Below are 12,225 nucleotides of genomic sequence, written 5' to 3'. Positions count from 1 at the left end.
GTAGAAGATTTGAAGAAACTATTTTTCAGTAAGCTACACATGTCGAGAACTATTCGATCCCCCCCAAAAAACAGGGCACTCAGTTGAAATAGCAGGCCACCAAACTTTGACTGATCAGTTGTGCGTTCAATCCTCATCAAACACATGCAGGGTTTTGGATATGCAGTTCAAGTCAGTTGACCCTACAGCAATGTGATATCAGCTCATTGCTCAGGTCAAAGAGGAAGGTTTGAAGTCAGTGTCAAACATGGTTGTTGAGCCTTGGAAGAAGGAATTAGGAAGCAGAGTAAAAGCCTTAGAAAAGTAAATTTAGGGTGCTTGAAGTTGACTAAGATTAGCCATCAGTATGGCTTTCACAAAAAAAAGAGAAGATGAACTTTGAAAGTCGTATTGACTCAATCAAAGTAGGAAGTTTCCTATCGGCCACTAGGGTAAATTGCCTGTATTTGATTGCGATCGGAGGAAAATTCTTGCAAATACGCCGTTTTATGCTCAGCGGATGTTTCTATAGACCGCGGCACCATGGCCCCGGGGACAATATGGCTTTCACAATACCCAGAGAAGATGAACTTTGAAAGGTTCAATAGAAATCATCATTTCTGTAGAGAATAACCGGAAGACAATGAAGCAACAAGATTGACTGATATTTGCAACTAGATCAAATAGCTGAATACAGAGTTTCATGCTATTTGATCAGATTTTTATTTTTATTTTTATCGGATTTAGACAGGAATAAACTTTTAAAAGGAAAATCGATTAGAAGGTGCAACAGAATTTACACATAAAACAACCTCACTCTGCAGTAAGATCAAACAGTAGCTGATACATATTTCATGTTTACTAGATTTCTGATATGCTGCATGAGCTGCAGCTTTAAAAACAAGAAGGCTGAAATCTAAATCGATGCAACTTGTTAGAAAAGGAAGACAAGTTCCTCAAAAAAAAAAGAAGCAATCGAAGATTTTCTGAGCACTTTGCTTCGAGGTGAGAAGCATGTGAAACTGAACTCGACACGAGCAGTCCTATCTGCTATACTCAGAGCTCAGACTGAGACTGGGAGCGAAGAGGTTAGTGCCCAAGCCAAGCCATGCTTTGCGGTTCTCCTGGTTAACAGAAGTGGCCATTTGAGGAGATGCAATCACTTGGTACGGGGCTTTCGCTTTGATCCTGAAATTTTTTTAGTTTAACCGATTGAATTAGACCAACTGAAACAATCAGCACTCGTTGCTCTTTAGCATAAGAAAAGGATTGCCTACCGATAGTTTCTCTTCTGCAGGAATCGTTGCAGTGAAACTTTTCTAGCAATAGGAAGATCTGTAGTTCAGCAAAACACTATCAAAGTCAGTAGCTTGCATGGAGGTTCAAACATGATATGAATTTTCTTTTATGTACTAATCTACTACCTGAGAGATTTGGCTCTGCTGATCTTGGCAGATTGACCAAGGTCGAGCTTTCACGAGAGAGGGATCTTGAGGCTGTCACAGTGGTGGAAGGAGGAGGAACGTAGCTAAAGTTTTGAGCAGCGGAATTCCCTTCGCTTGCTTTCCGGATCAGATCCCTGGCTTTCTCGGCTGGGAAATTGTCAAACACCAGCACGTTTCCTCCATAGAAAATTGAAAGTTGGGATTTTTCTGCGCCCCTGCAAAAAGAAGCAGCCAGAAAAATGGTTAGATCGCCTCTGGGGTTCTTATCAGATTCCTTTCTTGTTCTTTGATATCAAGCTTTTATTCCTTTCTTGTTCGTGGTTGCAAGAGAGGTGAGACCTTGAATCCTGCGACACAGAGGGGATGAATCCGGCACGCCGGGGAAAGAGCTCCATCGGGTTCTCATGGGACACTACTTCCCCTTCGCTTTCCTTCTCGCAGTCCTCTCCGCCGGAGATGTCCGCTCCGGGCAACAAGCAAATGGTGGTCGGAGGCGGCCGAAACGACTGGGAGTTGCCTGGAAGAATAGATGGGAGTGATCAATAGTTGACAAGCTTAAAAGAAAAAAGAAACAAGAAAACAGAGAAATCCATAAAATTCAACGTATCAGGCAAATCTTCGAACGGCAGAACGAAACTAGTAAAGGAAGGAAATATCAATTTTCGCCAAGAACACGAATTGAAAATTCAATAAGGATAAATCAAAGACATAGTGCAAACAAAATCGATCGATGTTCTGAAATACATATCTAACCAAACAAGTATTCACCGGAATAATCCAAAAAGACAAATTTTTGAAAATAAACTAGTAGAAAACGCCAACCGATGGCATTCCTGCACGAAATCTCCAAGAATCCCAACAAAACATTAGCACGAAAAGAATAAAAGATAGGGATCATCCGATGCAAAAATCCGTCCAAAAAAGCTCACCTTTAGAGGCGTCCTGGGCGATCCCGAGCCCTAGGTCGGCGACGCTGCCCTTCTCCTTGATGTACTGGCTCAGGAGGCTGCAGGCGAGCTCGAAGTTAGTGCGGCCTTGCTTCCGCCCCTCCGCCATCTCTCGATCCCCAAATTTTTGGAAAGCGAGCACGAGATTCCGCCGGGGAGAAGGATTCAACTCGGTTGCACTCGAAAGCCGTGGTGGTTTCTTCCCTCCCTTCGCCTTCGCCTTTCAATTTATAGACGGCTTTCCATTTCAGACACGTGATTCTCGAGTTCGCGCACGCGCAGCTGCAGAAAATTAATTAAATAATAAATGATATTTGACACTAAATTCGACATTATTATTTCAATTTAGTCCAAATAATTTCGCATCTGAATAACAGGGAAATTTATCAAAAGAAGCTATTGGTAATTGAAAATGATAAAAAAGAACGTCCTGATAATTACTTTTATAAAATCTTAATAATTGAAAATTATCTTTTATTTAAAAGCATCTTAAACTTTTGTAAATATCATAATTAATCGCCATATATAATTTTTTCGAAAGGCATAATTAATCCTAATCAACTTTTTAATTGTGACGCCCTTACTTTAAAAAATTGCATTTTTTTCATAGTTTGAAGAATTTGTAAACTTTTTATAAACTAATTTATAATAAATTTTGGATTAAAAAAATTACGTATTTAAACGCTTAAAAATCTAAAAATATTCAATATATGGATCAACTTGTGTCATAAAAATTACAAAATGAAATTATATTATAAATTAATTTCTGAATTAGTCTATCAATTTACAGAAAAATATTTTACAAAATTACGTATAAAAGGTGTTCTAAAAGTGATTTATTATTTTATGATATTTTGATAAAATAAGATTTAAAGTTTTTAAATAGGAATATAAATAAGTCAGTAAATTTGATATACAATTAGGTAAATTTTATTTATGTTCGTTTAATTATAAAATAAATAAATTTAATTTTTTTTAATATTAAATAATTTATGAATAAATTTATTTGATAAATTACATAAATTTAATTATGAATTTAATTTTAAATTTTAAAATTTATGTACATAACATATAATCTATACAGTTTTACATTTTGAAATTATTTATAATATATTTAAAATAAAATTAATATAAATTTTATCATTGTTAGTTAAGCTCAACACTTTTCGATAGATAAATTTGAATAAGTTTGGCTCGACTAGTTTACATATCTACTTTTAAAAGCATGAAAAGCCAAAAAAAACAATAAATAAATGAGCGTCCAGAAACATCATATTAACGTTTCTTTTTTAAAAAAAAAAGTCAAATGGAAGTTTCTTTCGTGATTTTCTTTCTTGTGAAAATATTCTTAAATTCAATATTAGTGTAGAAGTTATCGAGTAACTTTTTTACAACGTATTTCATAATTTTATTTTAAAAATATCCTTAAATTCAACATTGTTGTAGAAGCTAACAAATAGCCTGTAGCTTCTATAACATATAGCAGTTATCCAATAATTTCTTCAAATAAAGTATTTATAATTTAAAATTTATACCATATAATAACTATCGGATAACTTTTATAATATGTAGAAGCTATCAAGTAGCTGCTATAATGTATAGAAACTATCAATAATTAGTACAAAGTGTTTACAATGAGTTTAAGATTTACAATTATAGTTACTTAATAACTGTCACAACTTATTTATTATAAATTTAAATTTAAGATTTAGGGTTTAGAATCTCTAAATATTATTATATCAAAATATTATTTATCAATTTGATCAAAATTATTTAAACTTGATTAAAATCACTTTTAAAAAGTTATAGAAATTATATATAGCTGTTACAATCCTAAACTTTAAATCGTAAACGTGTAACTTCTACACGGTGTAAATCTTAAATTTAAAATCTCAAATTTACTTTAAATATGTTATAATAGCTATTGAGTAGTTTTTACACGTTGTAGTTGCTACTTGATAACTTTTACAATATGAAATCATAGTTGTTATTGTTATAATTGTATAACAGCTAAGGTACAATTTATCATGTTCAAATAATTAACTGATCCGTTTAGAGTTAAAATTAAAATTGATTTATCAAAAATTCAAAATCGATCTAGCGTTTGAGGGTATCTATGTAATTTTACAAGGAAGAACGATGAGTCGAGACACTATGATAAAAAATAATAATAAATTTCAGTCAATTTCATAGACTCAATCCCTAGAGATCCGGTCCCACGAAAATTTTCCACTGACTATCAGGATAAATCAGGAAGCACATACGGTGGCCTTTGAAAGAAAATTCCTATAAATATGCCATAGTTGGGGATCGAATGGTGGATCGTTAGATCATAACTCGGATATCCTACTGTTGCACTATTACCCCGGGGACAAGATACTATGATAAAAAAAAATCAAAGATGGGCGTCAATAAGACGATTCCAACAAGAAGGGCATCCTTCTAAAATTTGCCCAACTTATAGGGTTAAATGATATTACATCCTAAAAATAAATGCTGCAATAATTAATGAGGGATGAGAAATTTAATTTAAGCACGAGATTTGGGTGGACCTGGTCGACACCATCGAAGGCGAAATAAATATTGAAATTATTATTATTATTATTATTGATTAATATTTTTGACGTGATGTGGTCCAGCGTGTCCTGGACTCGGTGACGAAATAATGGAGCCGAATAAAAAATCAAAGAAATGTTCGCTAATTTTAATGACTATTCTCTTTCTTTCGAAATGGAGTCGGATAAAACGTGGGAATGGAAGCAAAAAAACGTGGAAATAAAAAAACAAAAACAAAAACAAAAAACAAAGGAGAGTGGATTGGGTTCCCACGGCGTCCATTTCTTACAACCCTCTTACTTTTAAAAATTCAATTCTTAATCTTAAAAGTCTAAAATTGCATTCAGTCCTATAATTCTTTTTTTTTTATAGCAATTATCAGACTAAATTAGAAAACGGATCCTCATAATTCAATATCATAAAATTTTCAAAATAACTCTTCAATAAAAAACAGGAATCTGCCGTTCCAACGATCCCACACAATCAGTTTCACGATCATCTGTAAAAAAATAAATTAAAAAACTATAATTGATTATGATCGGAGAGGATATTCGGTCACTGAGCGATCCGAATCTTGACTTCGTCGAGATTTGACTTTTATCCACTTCAACAAGTGTGTCCTTTGGGCGATCGTAACCAACTCAACTAAACATAAAATTTTCAAAATAACTCTTCAGGACATTCAAAACAACTCCTATACTTAGTGCAGGTGGAGTCTTATCTTTTCATAAACGATCATCAAGCAAGTTGCTAACAATGACGATATTAACTAATGAAGAGCTTAAACAATTTAATTAAGAGTTAATTAACATAGATGAAGGTTGTTGGAACAAAGATTATCTATCCCTTGACGAAGAGCTTTGGACATTTTGAGTTGTGTTAATAAGGCATCTTATAAATTTAGAGAGATGTTACGATTAACTATTAAAAATAAAACATCGTGAATATAAATACACCTTGTGAGATATGAATAATCTTGTTATTTACTTTAAATCTATAAAGTAATTGTTAGAAGCTTAGTACTCTAAACAATGTGTTAACGGCCACACGTATTTCATTCATAAATTAGATCATTGATTACTATTGAATATAGATCATCCTTGTGAGATATGAACAATCTGCTAAAAGAAATTAATTAGTACTCTAAACAATGTGTTAACGTGTATTTCATTCTTTAATCATTTCTATTGATAGATCATCCTGACAATCCTAAAAGAAATTAATTATTTTGAAAAATTAAATTTTAGATTATAAAAAATAATTAAAATTAACATATATATATTTTTTAAAAAATAAAATTTATTAAAAATATTTTACTTTTATAAATTTTTATTTAAAAATAAGTCCAGCCGAAAATGGGCTAATCAAATGCGGCCCATATGACCCATGTCTGACCCGTAGGCCGTATTGACACCGTAGACAAATAACAAATTGACATGTCACCACTAAATCAAATAAAAATTGTCAGATCACTCCTTCTCCTCCTCAGTTCTCACTGGAATAGGGTGTTCTTTGCAGTCCAATTAATCGAGAAGGGTCTAATTGCAAAAGAACATATTTCTTGCAGCTGAAGCAGGAGGGTGAGAGCCTGTTGCCCCTTTCCGCCTACAAATTAAATCGCCAAAGAAACCGTAGTCCTCAACTCGACGCTCGAGGAACCCTAGCAATCGATCTAGAGAAGATTTGAGAGAAGCGCCATGAGTCGAGGAACTGGAGCTGGCTACGATCGCCACATCACTATTTTCTCTCCCGAAGGCCGTCTCTACCAAGTAGGTAAGCTCCCTTGATTCCTACCCTAGGGAAAGATTGATTTTTTTTTTTTTTTTGGGTTCTCCCTAATGTGGATCGTGCTCGAGGCATTGATGCCCATGAGGAAACGTCCGATCTAGGTTTGGTTTAAGCTGCAAGTGAGTTTTTCTTTGGTTCTGCAGAATATGCGTTTAAGGCTGTTAAGGCGTCCGGGATCACGTCAATTGGAGTCCGTGGAAAGGATTCGGTGTGCGTTGTCACACAGAAGAAAGTTCCTGTGAGTGTTTCTCATTTGCTTTATATTTTCTTGTGGGTGTGGAATGCTTCTCGTGTTTGTTTATGTAACCTAGTATATCTCGTGGGAATATTGATGCAGGATAAGCTCTTGGACCAGACCAGTGTCACGCATCTCTTTCCCATTACAAAGTACCTTGGACTCTTAGCCACAGGGATGACAGGTTGTAAATATTAGACACACAGATATGTGACTGTTCATCATCCTTATAGCTGCCTATGCAATGCATTTCTAGTATGCTTGTCTATAAAATTATCTCATGAGATATTGTGTATAGGATGTACACATCTTTTAATTTGTGATAGAATATCAGAGTTGTTGGAAATGTTAAATCATATTTTTTGAGTTGAATATTAAAATGCATATGTTATTCAGCATGATTGACCTTGTCTTTTATCACTGCTTTTGTAGCTGATGCAAGGTCCTTGGTCCAACAAGCAAGAAATGAAGCAGCAGAATTCCGTTTTAAATGGGGATATGAGATGCCTGTAGATGTATTTTCCAAATGGTACTATCATTCTCTTCCTATTTATTGCCTTGTAGACTTGTATGGTGTTAATCATTATGCATTACCAGTTTATGGATGTACACTTCACTAATTTTGTCCAAGTAAAAGTTGATTTCCAAAGCCTTAACTATGGTTTCCATTTCGTGTTATTCTCCTAGATAGCCAATAACAAGTTTGAAGCAATTTGAAGATTTAATATCTAGTTTTGAAAATGTTGCAATTAGGATTTTGTGATTTCCATCTCTTTTGCTTGCCAATGCCAATCTTTGTGGTTTCAATCTGGAATAGGTTAATGCTCATTTTTTATGGAGAACAAACCACGACATGATTTTGCAACTATTAGGGTTAGGAAATTGACATTCAAGTGTTGCCTCATAGTGAACTTTACTGATCAAGACATTGATATTTCATCAACCAAAGTTTGTTTCAAAGATCTCCCTTGTTAATCAATGGCTGATCAAGTTTGACTTCCAGTGGATTTAGATTTCAGGATGCCTTCATTTTATAAATTGATTTTGTTAGTTACTCGAATTATATTGACCATTTATTTGAATTTCTGGTGTTTAGCAGGTCATAGCTTGTTCATTATATCATTTTATGGATAGCTGTCCTTACATTCGGAATAAACTGTTCTGCTTCTCTTTCAGTAGCATGAATAATCTGCTAGTTATTAAGAGTAAACATTCTCACATGAATGTGCAGGGTTGCAGATAAATCGCAGATATATACCCAGCATGCCTACATGAGGCCTCTTGGAATAGGTTAGATTCTTGATTACTTCTTTGAGATTATGAAAGTTCTAGAAGAATGGAAGTAGTGAAGCATTCTTCTAGATTCGAACTCTCTCTTTCTCTCTCATCCTATGATGTTTTAATGCAGTGGCAATGATCTTGGGTATTGATGAGGAGAAGGGACCTCAACTGTTCAAATGTGATCCAGCTGGCCATTTCTTTGGGCACAAGGTGGGTGGAATTTGAAATTCATATAATATACTTGCCGTTATATCATAGTAGTCTCTGGCACAATACTATAATTGGTGGATGATCTTTGATAAATTTCCACAATTACAAAATGCAGGACACAATCTGGAAGGTAATGTATGAAACCATGCTATTGTTGACAGAATCCAACTGAACAGTATTATGTGTTTGATAAAATGAGAAATATGACTTTTGTAGTTCCGTTCCAGTTACCTGTTACTCTTTTATGGTGTTTTTTTTAATGAGAATTGGAAAATCTAGGCCTATGACTCAACTGCAATGTACTAGGGAAGACAAAAATAGACTAAGACACTTGCTTAAGAGGGAATTCCATTTAATGAGGATGTATTATTGAGGATGTTACCCTTAGTCAATTTTTACATGGAAATTTATGTTATTACATAATAAGTAACAGATAATTAGTACTTCATTCTTTGGTCAATGTTGCATGTGAGATTTACAGGTCATTTCCCATTCTTTTTTCCTGACTTCTGAGGTGCAAACTACTGAGTTGCTCATATTAGTTAATAAATGAATGATATTGTTATTCTCCCATTTCAAACCATCATCGGTAATATTTGTTAAATCATAGAGTTGAATAACATGAAGAGTTATGAGTTAATGGAGTTCATAGGCTTAGATGAGTGAAATATTATTGAGATGGGTTTAAGCACTTTGAGTTGATGGCTGAACTTAACAAAGCTAATAGGCTAGTTCTCACAAAACAGATTCAGTGAGGTGTTTGTAGAACATTTTCACAGTGATGACAGCACCATCATTGGCCTTACATGCCATCAATAATGGATGATTCAAAACTGAGTTACACTATAGGTTTTGATGTGGATGCCACACATTAATACAGTGACACCCTAGTTTAGTTTCACATGAAGAGTTGTGGCCTAATGAAAGAGGTTCATAAACTTAAATGTTGGAACTATTATCTTTACTTAAGCTTATGCTTTTTGGACTAGTGATTAAGGCTAACAAAGTTAATCGACCAGTTTTATCATCTAGGTGGGTCTTGATAGTCCAATATGCAACAAAAAAATCACTATATGTAGTATTAGAAGAAGTCTCCTTGTATTTCCTGTCTGATGAGAAATAACCCATATACACGTCTAATGAAGCTTTTACCTAATGTGAAAAAAATGTATTGAAGATCATATGAATCTCATATTTTTAGTTCCATCCATTATTGTTAGATGTATTGTTGCTCAGTTGCAAATTATGCTTCACTAAATCAGTGTGTTGTCAACTTTATATTGTTTTGTGATATGCCAATGCATCTATTTTTGAGCTACTAAAACTGTACCCAAAGGCTCTGTGTGTTTTGCATAAAATAGTTTTGCAGAAAAAAATATTTTTAATGTTTGGTGCGATGGAAAATCATGATTAATGGAAACCTTTCTATTGGTTGACAAAAACAAATATGAGTTATTTAGAGGAAAATTATGTTAAATAGGAAATTACTTTCTCTTGAAAGGAGCACGAGTTGATTTTCTCCCAACCCATTTCTAAGCCCTCTGTCCTCATCAACCATTCCCTTTTTGCCCTCCCCAGTTTAGGTTTATTTGTGAGTCCTCCATTCTTAACCTCGACACCTTGAACTTTGCCTATGAGCTTGTCTGAATTTGATCAACCCACCTTCTTGGCATGGAGTAATTGCCCTACCCAATTGGTCGCTCTATCTACCTACCATGTCAGACAAGATTGCTTACCTCTCAGCTTGAATGACCCGATAGGACCGATCAACCCACTTAGGTTACCTTGGTTGCTTGGACCAATTGGCCAGTTCACTAGCTCGGACCACACTACTAACTCACCTAGGGAGCTTGGCTTAAGCGGAACAATTAGATTGGTCAGATTGAGTAACCCGTCTGACCTACTCGGACCAATTGGCCTGCTTGACGCACCTGATTGGATCGGCCTTCTTGATCCTACTAACTCGATTGGCCTGCCTAGATCACCCGACCCAACCTCCTAGCCTATCCAAGCTGACTGATCCTACTGACTCTACTTGTCCAGACAGACCGGTTCATTCTGGAGGGAAAAATATTTTCCCCATATGCCAAATATACAAATACTCTTCTTTTTAAAAAAGTTAAAAAATTTGCCTCTGAAAATATTTTTAAATATTTTTCATGAAACAAACAGAACCTAAATTGCTAATTAGCAATACACTTGATTGTTTTACAAGTCATATTACTACTCAATACAAAGACCTTTTATGGCACTTACAGGAATACTATTAGGTGCAGAAAACTAATCCTTCTAGTTCCTGTAAATAGCTAGTTTTGGAGCATGCTTTTGTTTAGTTGGTTACTGTTTTTTTATACATAGCTTTGATTATTTTGATTCCAGGCGACAAGTGCTGGCCTGAAAGAACAAGAAGCAATCAACTTCCTGGAAAAGAAAATGAAGAATGATCCTGCATTCTCATACGAGGAAACTGTGCAGGTATGCCTATAAGATCTATTGTTGCATGATATAGTAGTATAGTACCATAGATCACTTATTCAAATAACTCACACATTTTCCTTTTATGGTGAATTGCAAGGATACTCTAATCTGGCTTAACAAGTTTTAGTATGCTAACAATATCTACACTTCAGTAAACATGTTTAGTGACTTAAGAATACTTTGCAAGTCTATTTTTAGTTAGAATATCTGTTCTTTTAAAACTGCTGCTTACATATGTTATAGAGATGAAAATAACATAGTTGTTTTAGAGTCCTACCTGTTCTCTCATAGTTTCAGAGGAATCTAGTTATTCAGTAATCTTATGTTACAACCTTTTCTCAATGAATGATTGGTCTTTGTTAACTAACATATTTGTGAAGTGATATTCTATTGACCTTTTTTTTTTGGCAGACTGCGATATCTGCTCTGCAATCAGTTCTGCAAGAGGATTTCAAAGCTACAGAGATAGAGGTAATCTCTTAATTTAGTTGTGAGGACTGGATTTTCTGATGATCCTGGAGGGCATAGTCAGTTACTATTAATAGCTTATCCATTCTCTTAAATTGTCTGACTAGAAAATTGGCCATTTAATTTTCCTCTTCATCTGAATCTCAGAGCAGATAGATTCATTACTTGTTTTCCATGTACACGTTTGTGAATATATAAATGTTTATTTCCTAGGTGGGAGTTGTGAGAACAGAGGATCCAGCATTCAGAGTGTTATCGACAGAGGAGATCGACGAACATCTAACAGCAATCAGTGAACGTGATTAGTGGAGGTCCATTTCGACAGCTTGACTCAGTTTCAGATTTCAGACTCCATGTTTTAAACTTGTGTCAGAATATCTATCTATTGTGTCACAATATCCACCGCCAAATTTCCAATGTAATATCGAGTCTCGTGCTGTCAAATTGCTATTGTCACAATTTCAAAACCCTTTGATCTAGGATCATGGCATTCCATGTGGATTTGACAATAATACTTTACAGGTCTTTGTCAGAACGTTTATGCTGTGTCTTCAAGAAATGGAAATTTTAGTATCATCGAGCTTTGTGAGCGCCAGAATTGTAATTTGTAAACCTGTTCCTGTTAGGAGTGTTTAAACCTTTTTCATGTTCATGTCGTGGCAGTTAGAAAGTAATTGAGGTTTCCATGACTGATGATGGCTCATTACTGAAAAATTACACAGGTAGATGCTCACTTACAAATGTGTCCTTAGCAAGGCCTGAGAGACACTTGCATCCATTAAGATTACACAGATAAATGCTGAGTCATGTTCCAATTAAGAGACCTGATCATTGTGTT

General features: G+C 34.7%; 2 protein-coding genes across 3 annotated transcripts; one reads left to right on the top strand and one right to left on the bottom strand.

The window, feature by feature from the left end:
• Nucleotides 1-797: 797 nt before the first annotated feature.
• On the bottom strand, nucleotides 798-2,552 carry LOC141816703 (protein TIFY 10a-like). Its single transcript, XM_074704451.1, has 5 exons — nucleotides 2,354-2,552; nucleotides 1,764-1,941; nucleotides 1,404-1,639; nucleotides 1,257-1,314; nucleotides 798-1,167 (listed from the first exon to the last, which is right to left on the bottom strand). Exons 1-5 carry the CDS (start codon nucleotides 2,478-2,480, stop codon nucleotides 1,023-1,025), a joined length of 744 nt encoding a protein of 247 aa, XP_074560552.1. The 5' UTR covers nucleotides 2,481-2,552; the 3' UTR covers nucleotides 798-1,022.
• Nucleotides 2,553-6,516: 3,964 nt separating this feature from the next.
• On the top strand, nucleotides 6,517-12,039 carry LOC141816710 (proteasome subunit alpha type-6). 2 transcript variants are annotated; one of them, XM_074704460.1, is made up of 9 exons: nucleotides 6,519-6,700; nucleotides 6,859-6,953; nucleotides 7,053-7,134; nucleotides 7,383-7,479; nucleotides 8,182-8,240; nucleotides 8,359-8,441; nucleotides 10,821-10,916; nucleotides 11,331-11,390; nucleotides 11,601-12,039. In XM_074704460.1, the coding sequence occupies exons 1-9, from the start codon at nucleotides 6,625-6,627 to the stop codon at nucleotides 11,691-11,693; spliced, it is 741 nt and encodes a 246-aa protein (XP_074560561.1). In that variant the 5' UTR covers nucleotides 6,519-6,624; the 3' UTR covers nucleotides 11,694-12,039. The 2 variants fall into 2 exon arrangements, with proteins under 2 accessions (XP_074560560.1, XP_074560561.1); XM_074704459.1 differs by having other exon boundaries at nucleotides 6,517-6,700; nucleotides 6,859-7,134.
• The last annotated feature ends 186 nt before the right edge of the window (nucleotides 12,040-12,225 follow it).

Source organism: Curcuma longa, unplaced genomic scaffold, assembly GCF_044706935.1.
Source record: "Curcuma longa cultivar G26 ecotype Majalengka, Jawa Barat unplaced genomic scaffold, ITB_CL_G26_1.1 contig_17752, whole genome shotgun sequence".
Taxonomy (NCBI): domain Eukaryota; kingdom Viridiplantae; phylum Streptophyta; class Magnoliopsida; order Zingiberales; family Zingiberaceae; genus Curcuma; species Curcuma longa.
Note: the sequence above shows the minus strand (reverse complement) of the source record. Positions and strands in the feature narration are given on the sequence as shown.